At 48.4% G+C, this 15,998-nt stretch overlaps 1 protein-coding gene across 1 annotated transcript in view; it reads right to left on the reverse strand.

The window, feature by feature from the left end:
- The window catches only part of Sptbn4 (spectrin beta, non-erythrocytic 4), a 91,685-nt gene that overhangs the window by 67,377 nt on the left and 8,310 nt on the right, over window positions 1-15,998 (reverse strand). Inside the window, exons 3-5 of the mRNA XM_006995829.4 lie at window positions 7,973-8,124; window positions 6,792-6,965; window positions 1,992-2,083 (exon numbers count right to left, since the gene is read on the reverse strand). Coding sequence (XP_006995891.1) covers window positions 1,992-2,083; window positions 6,792-6,965; window positions 7,973-8,124 — 418 coding nt within the window. The remainder of the gene's footprint in view (window positions 1-1,991; window positions 2,084-6,791; window positions 6,966-7,972; window positions 8,125-15,998) is intronic.

Genomic DNA, 15,998 nt, shown 5'->3' on the forward strand with positions numbered 1-15,998 from the left:
TGGGTGGCTGGGTGGATGGATGGATGGGTGGATGGGTGGATGGGTGGATGGGTGGATAGATGGGTTGGTGGATGAATGGATGGATGGATGGATGGATGGATGGATGGATGGATGGATGGATGGATGGATGGACGGATGGTTGAGTGGGTGGGTAGGTGGATGGGTGGATGGGTGGGTGGGTGGGTGGGTGGGTGGGTGGATGGATGGATGGGTGAGTGGGTGGGTAGGTGGATGGATGGGTGGATAGGTGGATAGATGGGTTGGTGGATGAATGGATGGATGGATGGATGGATGGATGGATGGATGGATGGATGGACGGATGGTTGAGTGGGTGGGTAGGTGGATGGGTGGATGGGTGGGTGGGTGGGTGGGTGGATGGATGGATGGATGCGTGAGTGGGTGGGTAGGTGGATGGATGGATGAATGGGTGAGTGGGTGGATGGGTGGGTAGGTGGGTAGGTGGATGTGAGTTACGCCATTAAATAAATATCCTTTTAACTACGTGGAGTGGCCAAAATAATTTCACCGATAGGTGAGTGGGTGGATGGATGGATGGATGGATGGATGGATGGATGGATGGATGGATGGATGAATGGGTGGATGGGTGAGTGGGTGGATGGATGGATGGATGGATGGATGGATGGATGAATGGGTGGATGGGTGAGTGGGTGGATGGATGGATGGGTGGATGGATGGGTGGGTGGGTGTATGGGTGGGTAGGTGGGTAGGTGGATGGATGAATGGGTGAGTGGGTGGATGGATGGATGAGTGGGTGGGTGGGTAGATGGATGGGTGAGTGGGATGGATGGATGGATGGGTGGATGGGTGGGTAGGTGGGTAGGTGGATGGATGGATGAATGGGTGAGTGGGTGGATGGATGGATGGATGAGTGGTTGGGTGGATGGATGGATGGATGATGGATGGGTGGGTAGATGGATGGGTGGGTGGGTGGGTGGATGGATGGATGAATGGATGGGTGAGTGCATAGGTGGATGGATGGATAGATGGATGGGTGAGTGGATAGGTGGATGGATGGATAGACAGATAGGATAAATAGTATATATGGAAGAGGTAAGTCAGAGACATGAAAGAAAGCAAATGAGAAAAAATGAGAGGTGATGGGGAAAGAGACAGGGAGAATGAGACAGAGACAGCGGCAGGGAGAAAATGGAGGGGAGAGAGACAGGAAGGCAGGAGAATGGAAGGAAAGAGGGAGGAAGCAGAGGCTGGGTGACAGAGATACAAGGAAAAGCAGACGGAGGTAAAGACAGACGGGAGAAACAGATGGCTTCACAAGACACAGTCCAGGAAGGATAAGGTGCACAAAGCCCACCTCCCTCCCATCTGTTCCTCCCTCTCCCCCACCCCTGCCCTCCATGGGGGCTCTGGAGTGTGTGCCATGGCCCTCACAGACCACAACGCTGGAGGGTCTAAGGAGATCACACTACAGCCTGCATCCACCCCACCGTCTCAGTCATGCGGAAGGATCTTGAATCTCACTGCCCAGGCTGCAGTGCCCTAGATGGAAGGGGTGATGGCTGACAGGGCAAGGTGGCCAGAGCTTGGACATAGGTTGGGGTGCACACAGGTGCCTGTTAAATATCCTGAGTGGAAAGATTGGGGGGAGGTGGGAGCAGAAAGACAGGAGCAGTCAGGGACAGCTACCTCTGTCAGCATTGCTGTTTGGGGGCGGGGGTTTCTTTTTTGGAAGTCCTGGGGTCAAACAGGGTCTTGGCTCTAACGCAAGCCATTTCTGAACTAAGCTGGACCCCGAGCTCCTCGGCCACTTCCTAAGGACTCTGCCAGCTTTGCCTTTGAACTTGGTTTTTGAAATTCTTTGGAACTTTTGTTCCCCAAGGTCAGAGATGTGTCTAATTTACCAGTTTGGGACAAAAATTTTTACAAAGGATGTGCACTCATCCTTAAGCTGTTTTCCTGAAAGGAACCCCAAAGGTTGCAGGCACCCATGGCTGTGAGGAGGGGGCGCTCACCCAGCTGTCTTCATCTGGCACCACAAAAGCAGAGCGTCCTTGGCTGAGCGGGTCTCTCTGTTGTCTTCTGTCTCGATTTTGATGACTTGGATCTGTGAACAGGCAAACAGGATTTCAGGCCCTACCCCTCTGGCTTTTGAAGGTTGGTGGTGCCAGGGGAAGCTGGCAGGGTTCAGGTGAGGATGGTTCTGTAGTGAACTGGTGCATCCATAAGCTGGGGAGGAAGAGGTCAGTTAGGTCTTATTTTCCTGAAGCCTCCAAACAGCTTATAGGTAACTTCTTTGATTCAAGCCACTGGCCTCTCCTGACTAGGCCAGTGTGGTGGACTTCATGTTAGTCTCCCTGCACAGTCAGCTCCCCGTGTGGTATAAGGAGGGGCATTGGGAACTCATATCACATGCCTCCCATATGCTAAGCAAGCTCTCTATCACTGAGTCGCGGCCCTAAACTCTCATTGGTGAACTCTAGGCAAGATCTCTCCCACTAAGCAATGCCCCCAGCCCCTCCCTGGGTAATTCTAGGCAGATGCTCTACCACTGAGCCACACCCCCAGCCCTTCACTGAGGGACTCTAGGCAGGTGCTCTACCACTGAGCCACACCCCCAGCCCCTCACTGGGGGATTCTAGGCAGGGGCTCTACCACTGAGCCACAGCCCCAGCCCTTCACTGGGGGATTCTAGGTAGGGGCTCTACCACTGAGCCACACCTCAGCTCCTCACTGGAAGTTTCTAGGCAGGGGCTCTACCACTGAGCCATGTTCCCAGCCCGTTATTAGCGGATTCTAGGCAAGCTCTTTTCCATTCTCAGTTTTGAGACAGTGTCTATCCGAGTTGCCCAGGTTAACCCTGAACTCATTTTGTAGCATATGCAGACCTTGAATTTATGATCCTCCTGCCTCAGCCTCCTGAGTAGCTGAGATTAAAGGCCTGTGCCACAGGGTTGCAGTACTATGCCTCAGTTTCACTTAAGGTAAAAGCAAAATTCCTCCAACCTTCCTTTCATGAAGTCTCTGACTCTGCTCTCATCAGCTCACTCTGACACAGACATCGATGACCTTTTTGCCAAATTAGCTATAAATTTTTGCCTCAGAGCCTTTGCACTGTCTGTTCCCTATGCTTGGATCATCCTCCTCTCAAATCCTGAATAGACTCCATTCTTCATCAGGTGTTGATACAAACATCTCCTTCTGTAATCTTAGCACTTGGAAGGCTGAGGCAGAAGGATCACAAGTTTCAGGCCAACCTGGGTTACAGAATGAGACCTTGTCAAAAACAAAAATCAAGTAAAAAACTATTCCCTTTAAATGTATATGTGTGTGCATCTGTGTTTGTGTATATACATGCATGTGAGTGCAATGTCTGGAGAGACCAGAAGAGGGCAGAAGATCCCCTAGAGCTGAAGTTACAGGTGGCTGTGAGCTGGGAACTATATGTGGTATGTGCTGGGATTAAAAGTGTGTACTGCCTCACCCAACTATATTTTTTTTAGCAGAGCAAACAGAGTTATCATGGAAAAGTGAGGGGGGGTTAAAAAAAAGCAAAAATAAAAAACAAACAAACAAAAACTCCTGAGAATGGAAGGGACTCCAAGGGAGAAATAACTAAACAAAATTTTGTGTATGTCTGTGTGTGTTCAAGTGTGACTGTGTGGTAGGTCTTTGTCATGAGCTTCCCTCTGTCAAGTTCCAATTTCTTTTTCCAGACATGGTCTGTCACTGAACCTGGAATCCATCGATTTGAATAAACTATGTGATTAGCAAGCCCCAGAGATCCTTCTGTCTTCGCACCCCTGGAATAAAGTTTTTAATGGCTTAGAATCTATAATAGATGTTAAATTCTCCGGGGGATATTTGAGGACTGGGTCCTGTGCTCAAGAACTGGCTGAGGGAGGCAGGAAGGATGCCTTAGCAGTTAAGAGTGCAGACTGCTCTTACTGTGGACCCAAGTTCATGTCACATCACACCTTCCAAGCGGCTCACAGCTGCCTGTAACTCCAGCTCTGTGGGAAACCAGCACCTCTAGTCTCTGAGGGCACCTGCATTTACATGCACATACCCACACAGAGACACATAATTTTAAGAATAAATATAACAGGGGTGGAGAGATGGATCAGCGGTTAAGAGCACTTGTTGCTCTCTCAGAGGTCCTGGATTCGATTCCCAGCACCCAAGTCACAACCACCTGCCATTTGAGTTCTAGGAGATTCAATGCCCTCCTCTTGCCTCCGAAGTCACCAGGCATGTATGTGGTGCAAATGTAGATGCATACAGGCAAAGTATTCATATACATAAAATAAAACGAGTGAATCTAAAATGAATGTTAGTAAATACAATAAATATGTTTTAAAGAAGAGCTGGCTTTGGCATGTGGATTCCAAGGCAGAGAAGCAAGACTCTTCCAAGGAAGCATCCGCACTGCCTCAGGGCCCAGCTGTGATGCCCGCGCACAGCCTCATTTACCTATTTGGTGATGACATGCACGCTTGTCTCTGGTCCCAGCCTGTTCTCAGAGTTCCCAGACTCAGTGGCCTCCTAGGTGTGTCCCCCAATTCACCTCCTAGACCTGTAACTAAACTAGATCAAACTGCCTCCAGAGCTAAGACTTCCTCTTGGCCCTACCCAGGGCAGCCCACCGTCCCTCCCTCCCCCACCCTCAGACCACAGCTCTGCATTTCCTCATCTCCAGCCCCTCCCCCTCGCTTCAACACCCACCTCCCCAGGGTCTTTCTTATCTGCCTTCTTTTCCCATATCCCACCCTGGTCCTGATCTGGCTGTCACCCTCTTGCAGGACACTGGAGATGGAATCGGTGCACTCTGGGTAAGTGCCCTATCAATGAGCTGTACTTCCAGCCCTCCTGCTTCCACTCCAGAAGGATCTTTCTAGATTTGATTGTATATTTTCCCTTGATTAAAAAACAAAATCTCAGGGGCTGGAGAGGTGGTTCAGTGGTTGAGATCACTGACTGCTCTTCCAGAGAACTCAGGTTCAATTCCCAGCACCCACATAGCAGCTCACAACTGTCTGTGATTCCAGTTCCAGGGGACCTAACACCCAAGGCAAAACACCAATAAACTTTAAAAAAAAAAAAAAAATCTCTAAACTGGCCGTGGTAGTACACACCTGTAATCTCAGTACTGGGGGGTGGGGGCAATCAGGAGTTCAAGATCACCCTCTGCTACCTAAAGGGTTGAAGGTCAACTTACACTACAAGTGACCCTGCCTTAAACAAAAATCTGTAGTCTGTCACCATCTGAGACAAAATAAAACCTAGACGCCTACCAAGTGAGTCCCAGGAAAGGCGCAAAGCTACACAGAGAAACCCTGTCTCGAAAAACCAAAAAAAAAAAAAAAAAAAAAAAAACCTAGACGCTAACGTCAGGTCTCTCAGCCCTGCTAACTCCTCTGAGATCATCTCCACCTCCCTCCTCCTGCCTCCTGGTCACTAACTCCAGTGTTCTTTGATACTTCCAGCAGACAAAGCTAGTCCCACCTCAATGTCTTTGCATCTTCTGCCTCCCTCTCTCCTGGGGTTGAGGTCAAGGCCCCACGCCTGCTAGGCGGGCGCTTTACCACTGAGTGTGCCTATGCCCAGCACACCCTCCATTTTTGTAGGTAACTCAGCCATCAGCATTTCATCCATTTTCTGATCACTATGTCTAAGATGTCAGCAACACTAACATGATATTTTATATCCCTTAACTGCTTTAAAATCATCTTCTTTCCTACATAGCTTTGTTTCAATAAAGCCTTAAAAAAAAATTCTCCTCTTCAGCCCTGCCCCTCCCCCACCTAGGACCCGTAAGCGGGTCATCTTGGGCGGAATGGGAGTAATTTCCTCTACCTAGAGATATTCCTTTCTCCCTACATGCCTGGTGTATCTATACATTTGTGTATTGTCTGTCTTCCTTATCACAGTGTGAGCTCCATAAAAGCCGAGTTTGTCTGTTCATTTCCGTAGCAAGATTGCCTGATTGGAGCTGCAGCTCCATGTAACTCAGAATATTAAAAACATCGTGCTGGGTGTAGAGATGAATGCCTGGAACCCCAGCTCTCAGGAGGCAGCAGTCACAAGGATCACCAAGAGTCTGAGGCCAGCCTCAGCTACAAAGTGGGAGCCTGTCTCAAAACTCCAAATAATAATAATAATAATTTGGCTGCTGAGATAGCCATCAGGTAAAGGCACCTGACGGCCCAAGAGTTCCATCCTCAAGACCCATATGGTGTGAGGACAGAACTGAGTCCTGAAAGGTGTCCCTTGACCTCCACATTAATGCTCTGGAGGACATACTTGCACCTAAAATGTAATTTTAAAAACTCACCAGGGCTGGAGAAACGGCTCAGAGGTTAAGAGCACTGGCTGCTCTTCCAGAGGACCCGGGTTCAATTCCCAGCACCCACATGGCAGCTCACAACTGTCTGTAACTCCAGTTCTAGAGAATCTGACACTCCCACACCAATGCACATAAAATAAAGTTAAATAAATTATTTTTTTAAAAAACCACCAGTTTCCTCATTGGTAAAGTGAGCTAATTAATGTGACCTAATTTAAGGGTTCTGTGTGTATTCAATGTCAACGTTTAGGATAGAGTGTGATAGTGTAAACAGTGTAGATACAGTTACAGCAATAAGGGAGATCACAATTATTGTTTATCTTTTTCACTTCCACCACCTGTTTACTGAGTTCCTGGAAGATGGGAGGAAATTTTTGGGGAGGAAGTTGTGAGTAGATGGGGTGCCCTCCTAAGGCTCTCTGGTGGGCAGCGGGCTGTGCGGGGGGAGCGGGGAGTCATGGGAGGTCACCTGGAAGCGTAGGATGATGGTCCAGACCAGCCCCAGCGTCAGCCGGTGGTTCCCGTCCACGATGTCATGCGACCCCACGTTCTCCAGGTGCACACGCTGCTCTTTCAGGAACTGCAGGGCCTTGTCCACGTTCTCCAGCGAGTGAATCCGCATGCGGCCGCGAGTGGGCCTCGGCTAGGGCAGCGGGGGCATTGAGTGATGGAGACCTGGCCAAGTGCGAGGAGCCCTGGGCTCTGCCTCGCTCATAGCCAGGGCCACGCCCCTTCAATCTCTTCCGGGACTCAAGAGTCATTCGATCAGGGAGGGTGCAAGGCTAGCCTGGGCTACACAGTTCCAGGCTAGCCCGGGATATAGGATAAGATGCAGTCTCACATTCCCCCTACCTCCACAAGCCCTTGGTTGGACGGTTTGTTGTTTGTTTTGTTGTTTTCGCTCTTGTTCTTTCAAATGAACATCCCTTCGCGATTTACCTGGCTACACCCCTCATCCAGAAGCCCTGCTCCTTCCTTTGGTGCCCTCCGATAGGACCCTTCCTCTTTCTTGTCGGTAGCTCAGTTCCTGCCACTGGGCTTTGTTCCTACATAGCTGCGCCCCTCACAGCTCCCTGAGAGTTCTGGGCTCTAGACCTTCGCTGTACTCGCTGCCCCATCATAGCCACACTGTTTGAGATGGGCTCCATCAGACCCCAAAACACAGCCCCAGGCCATTCATACAATACTGCCTTTGTCCCCAGACACCCTTGGCCTCACCCCACCAACCCAGACTGCCCCATAACTGCAATCTCCTGCCTCACTCCATCAACTGATGCAGCCTTCCAAGTTTTTCCTTCTTTACAGGCGCGCCCCTTGGTACCTCCTAACCCAGCTGTCCCTTCTAAGCTCTTCGCTTCTCAGCCTACTCCACCCCTCCCTGGAGCCCTACCTCTCCAGCCAGGCTCTACCTCTCCAACAGAACCCGCTCCCCCCCACCCCCATGAGTCCCACCGCCTCCAAAAAGCCCCGCCTCTCCATGGGGCTCTACCCACTCTAAAACAGCCTGCCTCTTCAACTGCGCCCGCCCTTACCAATCTGAATAAGGGGACCCCTTGGCCACCCGGCCCTTTAGTGCTAACTGTACCTTAGCCAGGGCCCTATTAGAACCCAGCCCTTATTCCCCCCGCCCTCAAGCCCCCCCCCCCTCACCAGCTGCTCCCCGGACAGCACTTCCAGGAGCCGGGTGAGCACAAAGCCATCCCGAAGGTCTGCATAGAGGTCCCCGATGTGGCAACCCACGCGGGCGAGGTGCGAATTCACCCACTTGGTGAAGGTTTTCTTCTGCACAGCCTCTCGCTCATCTGAAAGAAACAAATACTGAGCCCAGCCTCCTTCCCCGGAGTCCCTCATCTACTTCTAGTCCCTCCACCGCCCTCCAATCTTTTGCTGGCCCAAGACTGGGTCCAGGCACCTCCTCCAGCCTGGATGCCTCCACTACCTGCTGCTGCGTGGCTGGTGAGAACACACCCGCTCTTTACATCTTTCCTGAGATACCATCCTCACGGGATACCTTCCTGGCTCGCTGTCCTACCTGACTCCATCCATCCATCCATCCTATATTTGATTGGCACAGAACTCCGAGTAGGAAATGAAGCCGGGACACACATGGACACTGGAGAGCCAGGCTGGGGTTAAGGAAGAGGGTCAAGAAGAGAGCTGTGCCTGGCGGGAGGCAGAGCCAGGCGGATCTCTGTAAGTTCGAGGCCAGCCTGGTCTACAAAGCAAGTTCCAGGACAGCCAAAGCTACACTGAGAAACCCTGTCTCAACCCCCACCCCAAAAGAAGAGAGCTGCACACGAGGGCTTTCACTGGCCACTATATGGAGGGTTCATCAGAAAGGGCAAGAGGACAGTCAGAGGCTCTACAAGATTGGGGAAGAGACCCTGGAGAGCGAGGATGAGGCCAGACCAAGGCAGAAACTGTAAGAGCCAGGAAAGGGAGATGCACTGGGAAGATAATTGGGGAAAAAACAAGATGGCAGCGGCTGAAGACTTAGCTCAGGGGTAGAGTGCTTGCCTGGCCAACACGAAGAAGGAATACAGTGGCATCTGACAGCTGTGAGAGGTGGAGAAGAGGAGGCACAGGGGAGACTGTGCAACCCCTGAAGACAGGGATGCCCAAAGCCACCGCTCCATCAGAGTGAGAATATCGGCGAGCGGTTAGCGGGGGTGTCCATTCTCTGCTTTACTTCAGAAAAGGGAAACCTTTAAGGATCTTGCCACGTGTGGGGTGTATGTGTGTGTGTGTGTGTGTGTGTGTGTGTGTGTGTGTGTGTGTGTGTGTGTGTGTGTTTATGTGTGTTCACACAACTTGTGGTTGTCAGTTCTCTCCTTTCATCATGCGGGTCTGGGGATCAAAATCAGATCATCTGGCTTGGTAGCAAGCACCGTTACCCTTACCCGATAAGCATTTCTCCACCCCTCTCCTTGTCCCGCCATCCCTCCATCCCTTCTTTCTTCTTTTTCGGGGAGGAGTGAGGGAACACGAGTGCCAGAACATGCATGTGCCACAGTCTGCATTTGGAGAGGTCAGAAGACAATCTGTGAGGTTAATTCTTTCCCTCTACCAAATGGGATTTGAATCCCAGGGATTGAATCCGGCTTATACCAGATACCCTGGCCACTCCACTGAGCCATCTCTCCGGCCCCCTTCCTTCCCCCCTCCCTCCCTCCCTCCCTCCCTCCCTCCCTCCCTTCCTTCCTTCCTCCCTCCCTCCCTCCCTCCCTTCTCCCTTCCTTCCTTCCTTCCTTCCTTCCTTCCTTCCTTCCTTCCTTTCTTCCTGTCTTTCTTTCCTTCCTTCCTGCTTTTTTTCCTCATGCACTCCAGGCTAGCTTTGAACATGCTTTAAGGCTGGCCTTAAACTCTCAATCCTCCCAAATTCAGGGATGACAAGCATGAACACTACGCTTGGATGATTTTTGTTTCCCTTTATATACCATCTTGTAATGTGAGCTATACCTCAGATACTTTATTTTTACTTATTTATTCATTTATTGACATAGGATTTTATTTTATAGCACGGGTTGGCCTTGAACTCACCATCCTCCTGCCTCAGTCTCTCTAGACCAGGATCTCCAGCATGGACCACTGTTGGGATAATATTTTTGTATACTGCGTAAAGATGTGTCTCTGTTTTACTTCACCTGCCTAAGGCACCTTCTAATTTGTTTACTAGAGAGCTGAATGGCCAATAGCTAGGCAGAAAAGGATAGGCGGGACTTCTGGGCAGAGATAGGAACTCTGGGAAAGAATCTGAGGGGAGTGATTCACCAGCCAGATGCAAAGGAAGTTGGACATATGGTACTGAAGAGAGGTAATGAATGAGCCACGTGGCAGAATGTAGATTAAATGGGTTAATTTAAGCTATACACCCTAGTTGGGAACAAGCCTAAGCTAAGGCCAAGCTTTCATAAATAATAAAAAGTCTCCCTGTCATAATTCAGGAGCTGGTGTTACAAAGAAAGACCTGCAGCCGGGCAGTGGTGCACGCCTTTAATCCCAGCACTCAGGAGACAGAGACAGGCGGATGTCTGTGAGTTCGAGGCCAGCCTGGGCTACAGAGAGAGATCCAGGACAGGCTCCAAAGCTACACAGAGAAACCCTGTCTCAAAACAAAAACAAAAACAAAAACAAAAAACAAAACAAACAGAAAGAAAGAAAGGAAGGAAGGAAGGAAGGAAGGAAGGAAGGAAGGAAGGAAGAAAGACCTGCTACAAACCACCATGCCTGGTTAAAACTAAAAAGTTTTAAAGTTTGAATTTACAGGCTGGCTTAATGACTTGTACCTGTAATCCCAGAATATGGGGCACAGAGGAAGAAGGATCAGAAGCTCAAGGCCAGACATGACTGTGTAAGACTATGTCTCAACCTCACCCCACCACTCAAAAAAAAAAAAAAATGGTGACCAGGCATCTTGGAGCACACCTTTAATCCCAGCACTCAGGAGACAAAGGCACCAGATCTCTGAGTTAGAGACCAACCTGGTCTGGATCGTGGTCACAGAGAAAGTGAAGCCTCAAATCAGGTGAGAACATGATATGATTAGGTGTAGAGTTCCTGGTTAATACAGTAACTATACCGGGTATTTGCATATTTAATTTTTAAATTATTTTTTAAATTTTATGCATATGGTTGCTTTGCCTATGTATGTGTAGCATGAGCATGCCTGGTGCTTGCAGAGACCAAAAACAGGAGTGGGATCCCATGGATCTGGAGTTACAGACAGTTGTGAGATGTCATGTGGCTGCTGGGAATCGAACCCAGGTCCTCTGCAAGAGCAGCCCCTTCTCCAGCCCCGTATGTGGTTTTCTGAGATAGGGTCTCACTGAGGCCCAGGCTGCCCTTCAATTCATGCCGTCTTCTTGCCTCACCTCCCAAGTGCCCTCCACTCATTATAAATGCACTTTCTGTGTGTTCCAGCTTTTTAACTTCCAGTGAGTCTGTGTTTCATGACTAAAAATAAAGAAAAAACTGCATCCTCGCTCTCATATTGCTTCCCCAAATCTTACAAGCTAGAAAGCCACAGGCCACAGAGCACACAATAGGGAATCCTTTGTTGGAGGCTCCCTGGCACAGGTTGCTTACTTCTGGACTATTCAGAAGGAAACCAGCTTCGGAACCCTTTTTTCTTTTTTTTTTTGTTTTGTTTTGTTTTGTTTTTGGTTTTGATTTTTTTTTTTTTTTTTTTTTGGTTTTTTGAGACAGGGTTTCTCTGCGTAGCTTTTCGCCTTTCCTGGAACTCACTCTGTAGCCCAAGCTGGCCACGAACTCACAAAGATCCACCTGCCTCTGCCTCCCGAGTGCTGGGATTAAAGGCGTGAGCCACCACTGCCCAGCCAGAACCCTTTCTATCATGTGCAGTTGGCTCTATTTGTTACAGCAGCTTAGAATATACAGTTACATCCCCAAATAATATTAGTCACAATTAAAGTTTTCTGCTGGTTCAAAAATAATGAAATGTATTTCTAGCCTATTTTTTTCCCAGCACATGAAACTGGCCAATAATTTTATCCCAAAATACATTTTCTTTTTCTTTTAGTACCACTGGAGATTGAATTTAAGGCCTCTAGCCTGCTAAGAAAGTGCTCTACCACTGAGCCACACCCCAGCTCCTCACTGGGGGATTCTAGGCAGGGGCTCTACCACTGAGCCACACCCCCAGCCCTTCACTGGGGGATTCTAGGCAGGGGCTCTACCACTGAGCCACACCCCCAGGCCCTCACTGGGGGATTCTAGGCAGGGGCTCTACCACTAAGCCACACCCCAGCCCCTCACTGGGGGATTCTAGGCAGGGGCTCTACCACTGAGTCACACCCCAGCCCCTCACTGGGGGATTCTAGGCAGGGGCTCTACCACTGAGCCACACCCCCAGCCCCTCACTGGGGGATTCTAGGCAGGGGCTCTACCACTGAGCCACACCCCCAGCCCCTCACTGGGAGGTTCTAGGCAGGTGCTCTACCACTGAGCTACATCCCTAGCCAAAAGTGCAATTTTTGTCCCACTCACTATTAAAGCTAGCACTTTACACTTTGGTAGCAGTAATACACACTTTGGTTAGTATTTCAAATTGCATCTTGAATGCTGAACTCTCATTTAAAATCAAGTGTGTGTATGTTAATGGTAATCCCAAATGCAACATCATGTTTATTTAAATGTGGGTTCATTGTGTTGGGACAGCATGGGGGCCTGTGTGAACCCCTGATCATCAATCCCACCTGTGGATGTGATGACAATAAAATTATGTATTTGCTGTTGAGCTTCCAACAGCTAATATGCATGCCAAAGAGTGGATGTGGCATAGAGTGAAGCAAGTGCAACTCAGTACAACCCCAAGTGGTGCCCACACTGACAAACAGATTCAGGCTTGAGACTAACAGGAAGCTTGTGACCTCTCAAGGTTATCTCCCCTCTCTGGGCCTCTGCCCTCTTTTGAGAAAGGGCCTTGATGTAGCTCTACCTGGCCTGATATATGTAGACTAGGTTGTCCTAGAGTTTGTGACAATCTTCCTCCCTGTGGCCCTCAAGTTCTGGGATTATAGGTGTGAGCCTCCCATACGTAAAGAGGAATTTGGAATAGACTTAAGGGTTTTTTTTTTTAATAGATTCTAGAGAATCCTGGAATTGTAGGAATTTAAGGTTGAAGGAACAAGATCCTGATAAATTCTTTTTTGTGTTTTGTTTTTTTTTGTAATTTTATTTTGATACTATTCAAAGAAGATTCATTGAAGTCTATCCTAGATCACATGGATGGTGACTTCTTAAGGGACAATGTTGTGGATTTGGGAATTTCTGGTCACAATCTGTTAATATGTAGCAGGGATCAAAACTGGAGATGCCCAGGCTGGGAGAGATGTATATATGTAAATGGTAGAGCACTGGCCTAGAATCCCCCAGTGAGGGGCTGGGGGTGTGGTTCAGTGGTAGAGCCCCTGCCTAGAATCCCCTTGTGAGAGGCTGGGGTGTGGCTCAGTGGTAGAGCCTCTACCTAGAATCCCCCAGTGAGGGGCTGGGGTGTGGCTCAGTGGTAGAGCTCCTACCTAGAATATCCCTGTGAGAGGCTGATCCCAGTGGTAAGGCACATTCTTAGAAGAGGCAAGGTCCTAGGTTCAGTACCTAGAATTGTCAACTCAAAATCTTTGATTACTCCAATGTCAGGGAGACATTTTTTTTTTCACATTCGGATTGTAAAACAAATTTATTATTGTGGGGTATGTGGGTCAAAGTCATTGTTCTCCCATATGGATATTCAATTGATTCAGATCCATTTATTAAAAAGGCTCTCCCTTCTATGCTTATCCTCAATGGCATTTAAACTCAGCAACCATACATTTATGGGTTCATGAATAGATTCAATAAGACTACCACTGAGCCATACTCCCAGCCCCTCACTGGGGGATTCTAGGTAAGTGCTCTGCTACTGAGCCACACTCCAGCCCCTCACTGGGGGATTCTAGGCAGAACTCTACCCCTGAGAGACACTCCCAGCCTTCTTTTTACGTTTTATTTTCAAACAGTCATAATAAGTTGTGTTAGTTGTTTTTGAACTAATTTTGCTGCCCAGGCAAGCTTTGAACTTTCTATCCTCCTTGCTTAACTTCAGGAGTGCTAGGATTCCAGGCCTTTATTACCACACCCTAGTCAAAATATTTATTTCTGTTTTGGTTTTTGTTGTTGTTGTTTGGGTTTGAGTTTGTTTGTTTGTTTGTTTGTTTGTTTGTTTGTTTGAAAGAGAGTTTTACCATGTAGACCTGGCTGGTCCTGAACTCACAGAGATGTACCTGCTTCTGCCTCCATATTGCTGTGATGAAAAGTGTGTGCCACCACATTGAGCCTGTTTTGTTTTGTTTTGTTTTCCTCTTCCTTTTTATATTTATTTCTTTTTATTTTACTTGTATGAATGTTTTACCTTCACGACTGTAAGTGCACTGCACGAATGTCTGATGCCTGAAGAGGCCAAAAGAGGGTACCAGCTTCCCTGGACCTGAAACTGCGGAAGACTGTAAACCACTGGGGTGATGGGGATTAAACACTGGTCCTCTACAAAAGCATAAAATGCTCTTAACCACTGAGACATTTGTCAGTCCTATATTTAACACGGGGTCTCCTGTAGCCCAGGACTGCCCTGAACTTGCTATGTAGCTAAGGATGACCTTGAATTTCTGATCCTCCTGCCTCTGCCTCCCAACAGATGGGATTCTAGGCCTAGACTACCAGATCCCATCCAAAGTTTTCTTTAATAAGACATTAACAGTCGGACGACTCTCTGCTCCCATACCCGTGCTTGGGATATCTTAGTCCTTCTCTAGCATCTCTCTTGGTCTTACACCTCCATGCTTGAAATCTATGTTAAAGTGTTGAGGGGGAAGGGGGGGGGCGGGGTAGCTCAGTCAGAAAGTATCTGCCACACACAAATGAGGACCTGAATTTGATGCATCGGAACATATATTAAAAAGCTAGGCCCTTCAGTGTGCACTTGTAATCCCAGCACTGAGGATGTAGCATGAGTCAGATCCGCAGGGCTTGCTGGCCAGCCAGTCTACCCAAATTGACGAGCTCCAGGTTTAATGACAGACCCTGTCTCAAAAACACTGAGGCAAAGAATGACTAAAGGAGACACCTATTGTCAACCTCTGGCCCCCACACGTGTATGCACACACATTTGGTGAGACAGGGACTCACGTGGTCCAGCCTGTCCTCAAATTGACTACGTAGCCAAAGATGATCTTGAACTCCTGACACACCCGCCTCTACCATCCAAGTTCTTTTCTTTTTCAAGTTCTTTTCTTTTTTTCTTTTTCTTTTCTTTTCTTTTTCTTTTTTTTTTTCCAAGACAGGTTTCTCTGTGTAGCCCTGACTGTCCTGGAACTTGCTCTGTAGACCAGGCTGGCCTCAAACTCAGGGATCCACTTGCCTCTGCCTCCTGAGTGCTGGGATTAAAGGTGTGTGCCACCACTGCCCTCCAAGTTTTGAGAGTGCAGGGGTGTAGATCTATGCCTGGTTATTATCTTCCACACAGTCCTGATGGGAATGGAAAATGATTTTAAAAAGGAAAAAAAAAAATGAAATGGGCCATTTCCACTAAAATCAGATAGGCCCTGGTATAGCTTGACTCTAAAATGTCTCCCAATTTTTTGAACTGTTGGTCTCCAGTTAGTGGTCCTCTTTTTTTTTCTTTCCTGTCCTTCCTCCCTCCCTCCCTCCCTTCCTTCCTTCCTTTCCTTTTTTGTTTGTTTCTGTGGGTGTTTTTTTATTGTTTTTGCTTTTAGTGGTCCCTTTTGAAGGCCATGGGATCAGGTTGGTAGAAATAGGTCACTATGGGTAGAATAGAAGGTTAACTAGTCCCTATTTACCACTTCCTTCCTCTGTTTCTGATCTACCAAGATGTAAAAAGGCCCTGCCTCATGCTTCCCTGCCACCAAATCCACCACACCTTCCTTGACACTATGAACTAAAACTTTGAAAACAGTTGAGTGCCTTTAAATTGTCTGGGTGTTTTAGTCACAGCAACACAAAAGTAATATGCATAGTGTATACCTCCACTCTATATTGCAACACGTTCACTCCCAGCTTCGTGTGCTGGCCACTCGGAAATGTGCGTGCCCCACCCAAACACATGCTAGAAGCTGACAGAATCGACATTTGTTGTCCCACCTGCAGCCACTCAAGTGCACAGCAG

Source organism: Peromyscus maniculatus, chromosome 1 (assembly GCF_049852395.1).
Source record: "Peromyscus maniculatus bairdii isolate BWxNUB_F1_BW_parent chromosome 1, HU_Pman_BW_mat_3.1, whole genome shotgun sequence".
NCBI classification, from domain to species: domain Eukaryota; kingdom Metazoa; phylum Chordata; class Mammalia; order Rodentia; family Cricetidae; genus Peromyscus; species Peromyscus maniculatus.